The 16,562-nt window shown below is 45.8% G+C and overlaps 1 protein-coding gene across 3 annotated transcripts in view; it reads left to right on the plus strand.

The window, feature by feature from the left end:
• The first annotated feature begins 12,245 nt into the window (after positions 1 to 12,245).
• lactb2 (lactamase, beta 2) overlaps positions 12,246 to 16,562 on the plus strand; it is a 66,464-nt gene continuing 62,147 nt past the window's right edge. For all 3 annotated transcript variants that reach the window (XR_005943336.1, XM_041190172.1, XM_041190173.1), the window contains exon 1: positions 12,246 to 12,404. Coding sequence is in view for 2 of the 3 variants with exons in the window: in XM_041190172.1 (XP_041046106.1) it covers positions 12,283 to 12,404 (122 nt within the window). In the remaining variant the exon portion in view is untranslated. The remainder of the gene's footprint in view (positions 12,405 to 16,562) is intronic.

Here is a 16,562-nt window from a genome sequence, read left to right on the forward strand (position 1 = left end):
GTGGGCAAAAAATTGGAAAACAGACTACCATGTGGAGAAATGTAAGGTCACTTTGGTAGGAAAAACAGAAAACAGAATAGTTCTTAAATGGAGAGAGGCTGGGAAGTGTTGAACTTCAAAAGGACTTGGGTGTTCTTCTTCATGAATAACTGGAAGCTAACTTGAACGCACAGTAAGCAACTAAGAAGGCAAATGGGATGTTAACCTTTAGGAACATAGGAGCCAGAGTGGGCCATTCAGCCCTTCAAGCTTGCTCTGCCATTCAATATGATCATAGCTGATTATCCACTTCAAATGCCTTTTTCCCACATGATCCCAATATCCCTTTATGTCATTGGTATTTAGAAATCTGTCAATCTCTGTTTTAAACATACTCAATGACTGGGCTTCCACAGCCCTCTGGGGTAGAGAATTCCAAAGATTCACAGCCCTCTGAGTAAAAAAAAAATTCTCCTCATCTCAGTCCTAGGTGGCTTCCCCCTTATTCTGAAATTGTGTCCCCTGGTTCTAGACTTCCCAACCAGGGGAAACATCTTACCTGCATCCACCCTGTTTATCCCTTTCAGTATTTTCAGTAGGTTCAATTAGATCATCTCATTCTTCGAAACTAGAGAATACAGGCCCAGTTTCCCCAATCTCTCTTCATAGGACAGTGCCACCATCCCGCAAATAAGTCCAGTCAACCTTCTTTGCACTCCCTCTTTGGCAATAATATCCTTCCTAAGGTAAGGGGACCAAAACTGCACAAAGTACTCCAGGTGCAGTCTAACCAAGGTTCTATACAATTGAAGCAAGACTTTGCGACTCCTGTACTCAAATCCTCTTGCGATAAATGCTAACATTCCATTAGCCTTTCTAGTTATTTGCTGCACCTACATGTTAGTTTTCAGTGACTTATTGATGAGGATATATAGGTCCCTTTGTACATCTACACTTTCTAATTTCTTAATATTTATATCTCTGCTATATTCTCGCCCACTCACTAGCTCTGTCCAATCCTCTTAAAGCTGCTTTGTATCTTCCTCACAACACACATTTCCACCTAGCTTTGTCATCTGCACACCCAAACTACTGATATATATTGTGAACAGCTGGGGCCCAGGGGCTGATCCTTGTGGTACTCCACTAGTCATAGCCTGCCAACCGTTTTATTCCTATTCTCGTTTTCTACCTTTTAGCCAATTCTTAATCCATGCCAGTATGTTAACTCCTATCCCATGTGCTTTAACTTTGCTAACCAACCTCCTGAGGGGCCTTTATCAAAAGTCTTCTGAAAATCCAAGTTTACTACATCCACCGACTCCCCTTTATCAATTCTGTTAGTAAGATCCTCAAAAAACTCCAACAGGTTCATCAAATATGATTTCCCATTCATAAATTATTACAAGAGGATTTAAGTGTCGGAGTAAAGGTGTCTTACTGCAATTACATAGAGACTTGGTGAGTGGTACCTGGACTATTGTGTGCAGTTTTGGCCTCCTTACTCAAGAAAATATATACTTGCCATAGAGAGTACAACAAAGGTACACCAAACTAATTCCTCAGATGGATGGACTGTCCTATGAGGAAAGATTAAATAGATTGGGCCTTTATTCTCTGGAGTTTAGAAGAATGAGAGGTGGTCTCATTCAAACATACAAACTTCTTACAAGGCTCAACAGGGTAGATACAGAAAGGATGTTTCCCCTGGCTGTGGGTACTAGAACCAAGGGATACAGTCTCAGAATAAGGGGCAAGCCATTTAGAACTGAGATGAGGAGGAATTTCTTCATGCAGACGGTGAATCTTCCTGCAAATTTGCTCCTCAATCTTTCCCATTAGTTGGCGGCCTATAGAATGCAGAGCAGTGTACTGTGTTGTTTCTTGCTCTAACCAAATAGATTCTGTCCTTGATCTCCTAGAACATTCTCTCTGTCCAGCACTGTAATATTCTCCTTAATTAATACTGCCACCCCTCCTTCTTTCTTTCCTAACCATCACTATCTTTTCTAACCGCCTTTTATCTAGAAATATTTAGTATTGATTCTTGCCCTTTTTGAGCTAGCTGTCCATTATCACCACATCATATTCCCACTTGGCTATCAGCTTAATTACTGACCTTATTTAGCTTACTCTGTGCATTCATATACATGCACTCTAAACGTAAGTTTGATGTTATTGCATTCCCTCTCAATTGGACTCCATCTGATGCTTTATTATTTCTTACTCTAGAGCTATCTGTCTCTCCCAATTCTTTGTGTAGCTTATTTTTCCTCTCTAATGATATATCCTCATTCCCATCTCCCTGCCATCTTAGTATAAACTGCCCCCAAAGCATGAGTAAACTGCCCTGTGAGGATATTGGTACAGATCTGTTGAGGTGCAACCCATCTGGCCAGTATAGGTCTTAACTGCCCCAGAACCAAAGCCAATGTCCTAGGAATCAAAGCCCTCCCTCCTGAACCATCGCTCTAATCATGTATTCATCGGCTCTATCCTCCTATTATTATACTCATTAGCGTGCAAGTAATCCAGGGATTGCTACTTTTGAAGACCTGCTTGCTAGTTTCTTTCCTAACTCCCTAAAATCTGCCAGCAGCACTTCATCCCTCTTTCTACCTATGTCATTGCTACCGATGTGGACCAGGACCTCTGGCTATTCACAGAATCTTAACGGCACAGAAGGAGGCCATTCGGTCTATCATGTCTGCACCGGCTCTCAAATGAGCATTATAAGCTAGTGCCATTTCCCTGCCTTTTCCCCATAATTTTGCACATTGTTTCTAATCAAACAATCATCTAATGCACTCTCGAATGCCTCAACTGAACCTGCCTCCACCACACTTCCAGACAGTGCATTCCAGACCCGAACCACGCATTGCCTGAAGAAGTTTTTCTCACATCACATTTGCTTCCTTTGCAAATCACTTTAAATCAGTGCCCCTTCGTTCTTGATCCTTTTACAAGTGGGAACAGCTTTTCCTTATCTACTCTGTTCCAGCTCCCTCATGATTTTGAACATGTCTATCAAATCTCCTCTCAGCCTCCTTCTCTCCAAGGAGAATAGTCCCAACCTCTCCAATCTACCTACGTAACTGAATTTTCTCATCCCTGGAACCAGTCATGTAAACCTCTTCTGCACTCTCTACAACGTGTTCACATCCTTCCTATAATGTGATGCCCAAAACTGTACACAATACTCCAGCTGTGGTCTAACGTGTGTCTTATATAAATTCAGCATAACCTCCTTGCTCTTGTACTCCATGCCCCTATTAATAAAGCCTGAACGTAGACTGGGACAGTGATAAATACTATATGCTTTAACTACTCTCTCCACCTATCATGCCACCTTCAATAATCTATGCACATATACACACAGGTCTTTCTGCTCCTGCACCCCCTTCAAAATTTTATCCCTTATTTTATATTGTCTGTCCATTTCTTCCTACCAAAATGCATCACCTCACGTTTCTCCGTATTGAACTTCATCTGCCACCTATCTGCCCACTCCACCAACTTGCCTATAACCTTTTGAAGTTCTACACTATCCTCCTTGAAGTTTACAACACTCCAAAGCTTCGGATCATCTGCAAACTTTGAAATTGTCCCCTGCACACCAAGATCTAGGTCATTAATATGTATAAGAAAAAGCAGGGGTCCCAATACCGACCCCTGGGAATTTCACTATAAATCTTCCTTCAGCCTGAAAAATATCCATTGACCATTACTCTCTGCTTCCTATTTTTCAGCCAATTTTGTATTCACATTGCTACTGTCCCTTTCATTCCATGAGCAATAAGTTTTCTCACAAGTCTGTTGTGTGGCACTGTACCAAAAGCCTTTTGAAAGTCCATGTACACCCACATCAACAGCATTACACTCATCGACCTTTTCTGTTACCTCTTCAAAAAACTCCAGCTAGTTAATTAAACATGATTTCCCCTTTAGAAATCCATACTGGCTCTTCCTTATTAACCCATATTTTTCCATGTGACTACTAATTCTATCCTGAATACATGTTTCTAGAATCTTCCCTGCCACTGAAGTTAAACTGACTGGTCTATAATTGCTGGACTTATCCTTACAAACTTTTTTTGAACAAGGGTGTAATGTTTGCAACTCTCCAGTCCTCTGGCACTTCCCCGGAGTCTAGGGAAGACTGAAAAATTATGGCCAGTGTCCCTGCAATTTCTACTCTCACATCCTTCAATATCCTTGAATGCATCTCATCTGGTCCCCAGTGTCTTGTCAATTGTAAGTACTGACAGTCTATTCAACACTTCCTGCTTATCAATTTTGAACCCTTCTACTGACAGAGTTTCCTCACTTATCACCATGGCCTGGATAGCATCTACCTCCTTGGTAAAGACGGATGAAAAGTATTCATTTCATACCTCATTAAATGCCTCTTTGTCCATGTGTAAATTCCCTTTTAGGTCTCTAATCAGGCAACTCCCCCTTTTTACCACCCTTTTACCATTTATATGCCTATAGAAGACTTTAAGATTCCCCTTTATGCTGGCTGCCAGGCTTTTCTCATAATCCCTCTTCACTTCTCTAATATGCTTTTTCACCTCCCTTCTGTATTCCTCTTGGTTCTCAATTGTAGTTTCTACCTGATACCTGTCAAAAGCACACTTTTTCTTCTTTATCTTAATTTCTATCTCCTTTTTCATCTAGGGAGCTCTGGGTTTGTTTGCCTTCCTTTCCCTTTCGATGGAATATACCCAAACAAAGTCTTTTTTGAAGGTAACCCATTGTCCAGCTAGTTTTTCCCACCAATCTTTCATTCCTGTCTATCTGGCCCAGCTCTGTTCTTGTCCCATTGAAGTCGGCTCTCATCCAGTTAATTATTTGTACTCTGGATTGCCTATCGTCCTTTTTTATCATCATCCAAAAATGTACAATACAATGATCACTGTCTCCTAAATGCTCCCCCACTGACACTTGATCTTCTTGGACCGCCTCATCTGCAAGAACCAAGTCCAACAGTGTGTCTTTTCTTATTGGATTGGACACATACTGCTGTAGAAAATTCTCCTGAAACACAATCTAGGAACTTTTGCCCCCTCCACCCTTTACACTACAACTGTCCCATTATAACTACACTTATAATGCTTGCATCTCTCTGCAATTTCCCTGCAGATTTGTTCTTCTACATCCTTCTCATTAGCTGGTGATCGACAGACTGCACCGAGCAATGTAATTGCACCCTTTTTGTTCCTTAACCTTAGCCAAATTGATTCTGTCCTTGAACCCTCTGGACATCCACTTTCTTCAGCACTGCAATGCTCTCCTTAACCAATACCGACACCCCTCCTCCTTTCCTTCCTTTCCTATCTTTTCTGAACACCTTGTACCCAGAAATATTTAACATCCAGTTCTACCCTTCCTTGAACCGGGTCTCGTTATTGCCACAACATCATATGTTGCAATCTGCACCTGTAGCTCCCCAATCTTATTTTCTATACTCCATGCATTCACACACATGCATAGCAACCCTGATTTAGATTTTGTTACTTTCTCCCCCACCCCGACTTACTATTCTCTATAAGTGCTATCTGTCCCTCCCAGTATTTTGTACACCCTGGTATTCCTCTCTAATATTTTCTCTTGGTTCCCACACCCCTACCGAGTGAGTTTAAAGCCCTCCCAACAGCACTAGCAACACGCCCCGCAAGGAACTCAGTCCCAGCTCTGTTCAGGTGCAACCCGTCCTTGTACAGGTGCCCTTCCCCAGAGCCAGTCCCAGTGTCCCAGGAATCTAAAGGCGTCCCTCCTGCACCATCTTTTCAGCCATGTATTCATATGCCTTATCCTCATATTTCTTTAATCACTGGCACATGGCACTGGGAGTAACCCAGTGATTACTACATTTTAGGTCCTGCTTGCTAATTTTCTACCTAGCTCCCTAAATTATGATTGCAGGACCACATCCCCTTTCCTACCTAAGTCATTAGTACCAATGTGGACCACGGCTTCTGGCTGTTCACCCTTCCCCAGTAGAATGTTCTGCAGCCGCTCTGTGACATCCTTGACCCTGGCACAAGGGACGCAACATACCATCCTGGAGTCATATCTACAGGCACAACTGCTAGACTGGGTCTGCAGCAGGTGTGAGGGAACCAACAAGAGGGAAAAACATACTTGACCTCATCCTCACCAACCTGCCTGCCGCAGATGCATCTGTCCATGATAGTATTGGTAGGAGTGACCACCACACAGTCATTGTGGAAACGAAGTCCCACCTTCACATTGAGGATACCCTCCAGTGTGTTGTGTGGCACTACCAACGTGCTAAATGAGAGATTTCAAACAGATCTAGCAACTCAAGACTGGGAATCCATGAGGCGCTGTGGGCCATCAGCAGCAGCAAAATTGCACTTGAATACAATCTGTAACCTTACAGCCCAGCATATCACCCACTCTACCATTACCATCAAGCCAGGGGATCAACCCTGGTTCAACGAAGAGTGCAGGAGGGCATGCTAGGAGCATCACCAGGCATACCTAAAAATGAGGTGCCAACCTGGTGAAGCCATAACACAGGACTACTTGCGTGCCAAACAGCATAAGCAATGAATAGGCAGAGCTAAGCGATCCCAAAACCAACGGATCACATCTAAACTCTGCAGTCCTGCCACATCCCGTCGTGAATGGTGGTGGACAATTAAACAACTCAGTGGAAGAAGAGGCTCCGCAAATATCTCCATCCTCATGCACAGCACATCGGTGCAAAAGATGAGGCTGAAGCATTTACTACAATCTTCAGCCAGGGATGCTGAGTGGATGATCCATCTTGGCCTCCTCCAAAAGTCCCCAGCATCACAGATGCCAGTCTTCAGCCAATTCTATTCACTCCACATGATATCAAGAAACGGCTGAGGGCACTGGATACTGCAAAGGCTACTGGCCCTGACAATATTCCGGCAACAGTACTGAAGACTTGTGCTCCACAACTGCTGTGCCCCTAGCCAAGCTGTTCCAGTATAGCTAAAACACTGACATCTACCCAGCTATGTGGAAAATTGCCCAGGTATATCCTGCACACAAAAGGCAGGATAAATGCAACCTGACCAATTACCGCCCCATCAGTCCACTCTCCATCATCAGTAAAGTAATGGAAGGGGTCATCAACAGTGCTATCAAGCGGCACTTGCTTAGCAATAACCTGCTCACTGATGCCCAGTTTGGGTTCTGCTGGGGCCACTCAGCTCCTGACCTCATTATGGTTCAAACATGGACATGAACTCCCGAGATGAGGTGAGAGTGAATGCCCTTGACAACAAGGCTGCATTTGACTGAGTGTGGTATCTAGGAGCCCCAGCAAAACTGGAGTCAATGGGAATCAGGGGGAAAACTCTCCATTGATTGGAGTCATACCTAGCACAAAGGAAGATGGTTGTGGTTGTTGCAGGTCAGTCATCTCAGCTCCAGGACATCACCGCAGGAGTTCCTCAGGGTGGTGTCCTCGACCCAACCATTTTCAGCTGCTTCATCAATGACCTTCCTTCCATCATAAGGTCAGAAGTGGGGATGTTCACTGATGGCTGCATGATGTTCGGCACCATTTGCGACTCCTCAGATCTTGAAGCTGTCCAAGTCCAAATGCAGCAAGACCTGGACAATATCCAGGCTTGGGCTGACAAGTGGTAAGTAACATTCACACCACACAAGTGTCAGGCAATGACCATCTCCAGAAATCACCCCTTGATTTCCAATGACATTACCATCACTGAATCCCTCACTATCAACATCCTCAGGGTTCCATTGACCAGAAACTGAACTGGACTAGCCATATAAATACAGTGGCTACAAGGGCAGGTCAGAGGCTAGGAATCGTGCGATGAGTAATTCACCTCCTGAATCCCCAAAGCCTGGCCACCATCTACAAGGCACAAGTCAGGAATGTGATGGAAAACTCTCCACTTGCCTGGATGAGTGCAGTTCCCACAACTCTCAGGAAGGTTGACACTGTCCAGGACTAAGCAGCCTGTTTGATTGGCACCACATCCACAAACACCACCAACACACAGTAGCAGCAGTGTGTAACATTTACAAGGTGCATTGCAGGAATTCACCAAGGCTCCTTCCAAACCCACAACCGCTGCCATCTAGAAGGACAAGGGCAGCAGATAGATGGGAACACCACCACCTGGAAGTTTCCCTCCAAGTCACTCATCATCCTGACTTGGAAATATATCGCCATTCCTTCACTGTCACTGGGTCAAAAACCTGGAAGTTCCTAGCAGCACTGAGGGTGTACCTACACCACGTGGACTGAAGCAGTTCAAGAAGGCAGCTCACCACAATCTTCTCAAGGGCATTTAGGGATGGGCAGTAAATGCTGGCCTAGCCAGTGAAGCCCACATTCCATGAATGAATAAAAAAATACAAATGCCTGTCTGTCCACCTAACCAATGAATTCCCTATCACTATTGCTCTTTCTTCTTCCTCTCCTGCACAGCCTAGCTGCTCCTGATGCCACAAACTTGGCTCTGATTACACTCCTCTGAAGAACCAGTGCCTTCACCAGCTTCCTAAACGGAAAATCAATTTATAAGCAGGACCCCAGGTGACTCCTGCACTACCTGCTTATTTCTCTTGGACTGCCTGGTGGTCACCCATTCTGTCTCTGTCTCCAGACTGAACAGGCTATCCACGTAGGTCTCAGCCTCACAGATGCCACAGTGACTCCAGCTGCTGCTCGAGCTCTGAAACCCGGAGCTCAAGTTTCTGCAGCTGGCAACACTTCCTGCACATGTGATCGTCTAGGACACCAGTAGCGTCCATGACTTCGCACATATTACAGAACACACATTCCACTCGACTGAGCTGCCCTGCTATGTGTTAACTCTGCTTCCTTTAAGTTAACTTTATTCTACTTTGGATTATTTATATTAGTTTATTATATTGGCCCGAAATGTCCCTTATCTCTGGTGCTTCTCAGTTAAATCCAAGTATAACTACTTGTTTAAAAGAATTACACTTTTCTAATTTACTCACCAGGTCCTACTTACCAAGGCTGCCGTCCTAGTTTCTGAGGAAAGTTAGGAAAGGAGCACCTCCTCCCTCCTCACCGAACTCCCTCAGTCAGCTCTGCTCTCGAACTCATGCCACTTCTCGTGGTGTTTTTATAGCTCCTCTGCTCTCCTCTATGTGCTGCTGACTTCCTGTCCCAGGGTCCTCCTGTTGCACTCTCCTCTAGGTGTTGCTGACTGCCTGTCCTGGGGTCCTTCTCTCGCACTCTCCTCTAGATGCTGCTGACTGCCTGTTCCAGGGTCCTACTCTCACATCTCCTCTAGGTGCTGCTGACTGCCTGATTCGGGATCCTTCTCTCTCACCCTCCTCCCTCAGAGTATTCTGCAGTGCTCAGGGGCATCCTTGGTCCTGACACTAAAGAGGCAACATTCCATCCTGGATTCACGTCTCTGGTCACAAAAACACCTGTCTGTTCCTTAACTATAGAAGCCCCTATCACAATTGCTTTCCCCATCTTCCCCCTGCCCACCTGTACAGCTGAGCCAGCAATGGTGCCATGGACTTGGCTCTGGCTGCACTACCCGGAGGAACCATCACTCTCATCAGTATAATACTGAATGGAGAGCGAGATGCATCCCATGGACTACCTACCTGTTCTTCCTTGACTGCCTGACAGTCACCCATTCCCTCTCTGCCTGCATGCTCTTCAATGTTGAGGTGATTACCTCTAGAAACATGTTCTCCATGTATTTCTCAGCTTTGCGGATGCATGGCAGTCACTCCAGCTGCTGCTCAAGCTGCAGAACCCAAATTTCAAGCTCCTCCAGCTGATGACACTTACTGCACATGTAGATGTCCAGGACATGAGAAGTTTCCTGGAGTTCCAAATGATGAATATATTAAAAATTCTTCTGTCTGCGTAAACAATTGTTCATGATTTTTGAGTCATGACTCTGTCCCACTGAGATGGCACAAAAAAGAAAAGCATCTAAAATAAATTTGTTTCTCTTCCATATTCTCTTGGTTAAATTGTTTTTTTTTAAATGGACAAATGGCTGGACTGATGAAATGGCCGCTGCTGACCACATGATGGTAGTTCCGGACAAAAAAATGTACAAAGGCTAACGCATCAAAACCCTAGAGTGTAACACTCCTTACATTGTATAAACATTCCAGCCAAGCCAGCACAAAGGTTGTTGATGAAGCATCTGCACCAGCCAGCTATGAACAAAGGCAAAGCTATTTGTGATTCCTCATCTCCAACACTGTGCTAATGGTTCCACAGTTAACTGGTCAAAATACAATGGGTTTTAACAAGTTAGCTGAGTAACTCTACCGAAACCACCCTATCACATGACCAAGACTTGAGCTGTTTGAATTGCTATAATTAAACAGCTTTTGAGTTTTATCAGCAGTCACTGTTTAACATCAGAAGAGAAACAGGACTCCAGGCTCTGTCCACCATTTACCACCTAACAGAGCAGCAACAGAACCAGGGCTCTGTCCAGGTTTTAAATTACCTGGCCCTCATCTACACTGTGTACTACTGGAACATTTGAACTTCTGTATCTGTGCCTAGAAGACTAATTAATCTCTACGGGCCTTCCTCCATTGTGGAAGTCATCACTTCTAGAAAAGTAGAACACCCTGCAAGTTTCAGCCTATTAACCTCTGAGGGGAAACACTATTGGACTTCTTTAATTCTGGTCTCATGTGAGACCATCATTCTTATTTTTATCCTGGTCTTTGCCCTGAACTCCTTTCTTTCTCTTATCCCTCTTTTATTGTATGAGAGCAAAAAGGAGTGGACATTGTGAAACTCCATGCCCATATTTTGTGTGTATGTAAAATAAGAGGAGTATTTTACCTTATCTCGAGTGGAGAAATCAGGGCTGTTCTAAATTAAATCACCTTTTTAATGGCTCTTTCATATGTGCTGATGCACAGGAGGTGTGGTACTTTTAACGTACAAAATAAACATTAAAGTTTGTATGTTAGACTTCTTTCAGGCCTCCATAAAAGAGTTAACATTGCTGTGCCTTCAAATTGTATCTACCATATCCATTATTTCTGCCATAGTGGCTCTGTTTCTCCTTTCTCAGTTCTGTAAATGTTTACTTTTTACTTTATAATTTTGTTTCTAAAATTTACCTGCCTCTTCAACTACTTTTCACATTCATCTCTCCTCAAGAAGCCCCAACCTCCCACATCATTTTCCATCAGCTGATTTCCACCCACATACGGGTCCTTATCTGCCTGCTTTAGGACTCAGGTTTTCCCCAGCCAGATGCTGCAGCTTTTCTCCTCAGATGCTGCTCCACTCTGAGTGGGGAAAGCCAACTGTTTATCTTTTAAAAACGCTCAATGTATTTGTCAACTTTATAAATACATGCTAATACTTTAAATTGCAAAACTATATTTCTAGGAAACTAGCAGATATGGAATAGAAAGTCAAGCAGCCGATCCACAACGACAAAATTAAAAATTGCCCCATCTTCTCCTGTGAGACCCAGATTGCAATAACCCCCCACCCCCGCCACAGCCCTCCCCCACCTACTGCCAGGCCCAGATCCCCCCACTACTGCTAGATTCAAACATCCCAACTAGTGCCAGATCCAGACCGTGCCTCCCAACAACTGTCAGACCCAGACCTCCCACTCCCCCAACTATTGCCAGACCCAAACCTCCCACTCCCCCAACTATTGCCAGACCCAAACCTCCCACTCCCCCAACTATTGCCAGACCCAAACCTCCCACTCCCCCAACTATTGCCAGACCCAAACCTCCCACTCCCCCAACTATTGCCAGACCCAAACCTCCCACTCCCCCAACTATTGCCAGACCCAAACCTCCCACTCCCCCAACTATTGCCAGACCCAAACCTCCCACTCCCCCAACTATTGCCAGACCCAAACCTCCCACTCCCCCAACTATTGCCAGACCCAAACCTCCCACTCCCCCAACTATTGCCAGACCCAAACCTCCCACTCCCCCAACTATTGCCAGACCCAAACCTCCCACTCCCCCAACTATTGCCAGACCCAAACCTCCCACTCCCCCAACTATTGCCAGACCCAAACCTCCCACTCCCCCAACTATTGCCAGACCCAAACCTCCCACTCCTCCAACTACTGCCAGACCCAACCCCCGCTGCATTCTGCTCCGTGCCTCTGAACACGCACCGGACCGGATTCCTAACCCTGGCGGCAGGGGCGCGCCCACATGAGCAGCAGGAGCGCGCTCGGGGTGACGGCGCCGTGGCCGAGAGTGCGTGCTCTCAGTCGGGAGCGCGCCTTCTGCTGGTAAGGCGCCGGCGGCAGGATGGCGGTGGCTCTGCCGAAGGTGCAGCGTCTGTCGGCTCGGGTGGTGCGGGTGTTGGGTTGTAACCCGGGCCCGATGACTCTGCAGGGAACCAACACCTACCTGGTGGGGACTGGGCCCCGGTGAGTAAAGAGTGAGGCCTCCGGGAGGGACAGAGCTGGAAGCCGTGGCCGCTCCCCCGGCAGGGCCTGTTCTCGGATCTGCCAGGAATACAGTCTCAGGAGGGACTGATCCAGGAACAGTTGCTCCTGATCTGTCTCCTCTGCCCAACGGCTGCATGTTGAAGCTCACCTACATAGAAAATTTACAGCATTGGAGACCATTCAGCCCATCGAATCTGTGCCAGTTGAAAAAGAACTATCCCTGTTTTCCGACTTTGTGTCAACAACCTTGTGGGTTAAACCACCTTAGGCTCATACTCAAGTATCCTTTAAATTCAGTGAGGGTTTCTGTCTCTACTACACTTTCAAACAACGAGCTTCAGACCTGCACCACCCACGAGATGAAAAAAATCCTCAACGCATCTAATTTTTCTGCCAATTGCTTTAAATCTATGCCATCTGGTCATTGACTCACTGCTAGAGAAAATAGATTCTTGCTACCCACACTATCCAGGTCCCTCATAATCTTGTATCTTTCAATTTAACCTCCCCTTAGCCTCCTCTGTTAGATCTCATTAAACTTCACCTGTCATGGCTTAATCCATCTATTTCATTGTCCCACATTTCTTTGACAGCCAACCCCTCGTACACATTCCATAGTTACATAGCTTAGGGTTTACTCTGCATTGCTAAATTTTCAACTTAGTGATATATGTTGCAGTCAGAGCTGCCCCGAGGGTATAGAGAATCGGTGCAACGTCCCGAGGTCCTGAGCTTTGAAATCATGGTGTCAGTTGTAATACAGCCTGTGGTACATTCCAGCTGATTCACTGTATCTTGCACTCTAAGTTCAAAATAAATGAATAAACAAAGCAAGTGCCCCCTCTCCAAACCTCATAAGAGGGTAGCAGAGAAAGCAGATTAAAACCATGTGAACTGGGATAAATCCCTGCCAAGGCAGCGGGTTGGGTGACCGGAAGCGTGGGGCGGGCTGAACACCATCCGTCGCCCTTAAAGACGACAGTGCTGACCTCAGCAGCAGCGGTGTGGCTTTTATTCCAACTCAACGCAGGGGGGCAAGGTGAACTATTCCAAACTAGTTAATATCTTTAAAGGGTATAGCACATAGCTTCTGAACTGCGAGGTAAGTCACTCGCTTGCTGTGTTTATTTTCAGCCCTAGGCAATTGAAACTCTCTGCTTCTTATTTTTCTTCCAGTATGCATTTGCAACTAATGGTTGCTTAACATTGGAAGATGGACAGTCATTTTTTTTTAAAGCCGAATTACTCATTGCGTTTTGTTTGTAATTTTTTTAAAAAGTTGAACGAAGTGATTGTCCTCACTCCGACGTTTAAGCTGCAGTTTTTTTTAAAATTCATTCACGGGACGTAGACTTCACTGCTGGGCCAGCATTTATTGCTCATCCCTAGTTGCCCTTGAGAAGTTGTGGTGAGCTGCTTTCTTGAACCACTGCAGTCCATGTGTAGGTACATCCACAGTGCTCATAGGAAGGGAGTTCCGGGATTTTGACCCAGCGACAGTGAAGGAACGGCGATATATTTCCAAGACAGGATGGTGAGTGACTTGGAGAGGAACCTCTAGATGGTGGTGTTCCCATCTATCTGCTGCCCTTGTCCTTCTAGATGGTAGTGCTTGTGGATTTGGAAGGTGCTGTCTAAGGAGCCATGGTGAATTCCTGCAGTGCATCTTGTAGATGGTACACACTGCTGCTACTGTGCGTCAGTGGTGGAGGGAGTGAATGTTTGTGGATGTGGTGCCAGTCAAGCAGACTGCTTTGTCCTGGATAGTGTCCAGCTTCTTGAGTGTTGTGGGAGCTGCACTCATCCAGGCAAGTGGGGACTATTCCATCACACTCCTGACTTGTGCCTTGTAGATGATGGACAGGCTTTGGGGAGTCAGGAGGTGAATAACTCGTCGCATGATTCCTAGCCTCTGACCTGTTCTTGTAGCCACAGTATTTATATGGCTAGTCTAGTTCAGTTTCTGGTCAATGGTAACCCCCAGGATGTTGATAGTGGGGGATTCAGTGATGGTAATGCCATTGAACATCAAGGGGCGATGGTTGGATTCACTCTTGTTAGGGATGGTCAATGCCTGACACTTGTGTGGCACAAATGTTACTTGCTACTTGTCAGCCCAAGCCTGGATATTATCCAGGTCTTGCTGCATTTGGACATGGACTGCTTCAGGATCTGAGGCGTCGTGAATGGTGCTGAACATCACGTAATCATCAGCGAGCATCCCCATTTCTGACCTTATGATGGAAGGAAGGTCATTGATGAAGCAGCTGAAGATGGTTGGCCCTAGAACACTACCCTGAGGAACACCTGCACTGATGTCCTGGAGCTGAGATGACTGACCTCTGACAACTATATCCATCTTCCTTTGTGCTAGGTGTGACTCCAGCCAGCGGAGAGTTTCCCCCCGATTCCCATTGACTCCAGTTTTGTTAGGGCTCCTCGATGCCACCCAGCTGCCATGATGTCAAGGGCAGTCACTCTTACCTCACCTCGGGAGTTCAGCTCTTTTGTCCATGTTTGAACCAAGGCTGTAATGAGGTCAGGAGCTGAGTGGCCCTGGCGGAACCCAAACTGGGCATCAGTGAGCAGGTTATTGCTAAGCAAGTGACACTTGATAGCACTGTTGATGATGCCTTCCATTACTTTACTGATGATGGAGAGTAGACTGATGGCAGTAATTGGCCAGGTTGGATTTATCCTGCTTTTTGTGTACAGGACATACCTGGGAAATTTTCCACATAGCCAGGTAGATGCCAGTGTTATAGCTGTACTGGAACAGTTTGGCTAGGGGCACAGCAAGTTCTGGAGCACAAGTCTTCAGTACTATTGCCAGAACATTGTCAGGGCCCACAGCCTTTGCAGTATCCAGTGCCTTCAACCGTATCTTGATATCACATAGGGTGAATTGAATTGGCTAAAGAATGGCATCTGTGATGCTGGGGACCTCAAGAAGAGGATGAGATGGATCATCCACTCAGCACTTCTGGCTGAAGTTTGTTGCAAATTCTTCACCCTTATCTTTGGCACTGCTGTGCTGGGCTTCTCCATCTTTGAAGATGGGGATATTTGTGGAGCCTCCCCCTCCTGTGAATTGTTTGATTGTCCACCACTAATCACGACTAGATGTGGCAGGACTGCAGAGCTTAGATCTGATCTGTTGGTTGTGGGATCACTTAGCTCTGTCTATCACTTGCTGCTTATACTGTTTGGCACACAAGTAGTCCCGTGTTATAGCTTCACCAGGTTGACACCTCATTTTTATGTATGCCTGGTGCTGCTCCTGGCATGCCCTCCTGCACTCTTTCATTGAACCAGGGTTGATCCCGTAGCTTGGTAGAATGGGGGATATGCCAGGCCATGAGGTTACAGATTTTGTTTGAGTATAATTCTGCTGCTGCTGATGGTCCACAGTGCCTCATGGATGCCCAGTCTTTAGTTGCTAGATCTGTTCGAAATCTATCCCATATAGCACAGCGGTAGTGCCACACCTCACAATGGAGGGAATCCTCAATGTGAAGGCGGGACTTCATCTCCACAATTTTCCAACCCCCCACCCTGTGCCAGGTTCTCCTGTGGCTAGGCGGGCAAGCCTTTAAAATCTCCGTTCACGTTGGTGGGACTGGCAGATCCTGGCGGTGTGAGGGGCTGGAAAATTCCAGCCTTAAAGTTTTCTCCAGTTGGGATGTGGGATGTGTTACTAAAAATGTTATAATGGAATCCCATGGAGATCATGGATTGCTCCTTAACAACAGGAGAGCCAACAGTTATGTTCAGCCTTGAAGCAAGGAGTAGTTTTATGTGCAACACAGTTATCACAGTCAATAGTGCAGTATGTGTTTGTAACCAAGTGCTCAGTAGCTGGGATACTGCTGGTGCCCCTTTTCACACATGCATTCAGGGGCCCAGCCGTCAGAGGAAACTTGTCTAAAAATATTATGGGAGGCTCACACTGATTTTCTCTGGGCCCCACACCCCTCTAGGAACGGCCCTGGTTGCAGTATGTTGGAACTGAATTGTGCTCATTTGATGTTAATCTTGCTCTCCAAATTGTTTTGAGAGTCTGCTCAGAGAATGCCCCACTTTGGCCTGTTTTGGCTGTGGCTGCCCCCCTCTCATTCCCTCTTGACCGTTCCTTCC

The sequence above is a fragment of the Carcharodon carcharias genome, chromosome 6, assembly GCF_017639515.1.
Source record: "Carcharodon carcharias isolate sCarCar2 chromosome 6, sCarCar2.pri, whole genome shotgun sequence".
NCBI lineage: Eukaryota > Metazoa > Chordata > Chondrichthyes > Lamniformes > Lamnidae > Carcharodon > Carcharodon carcharias.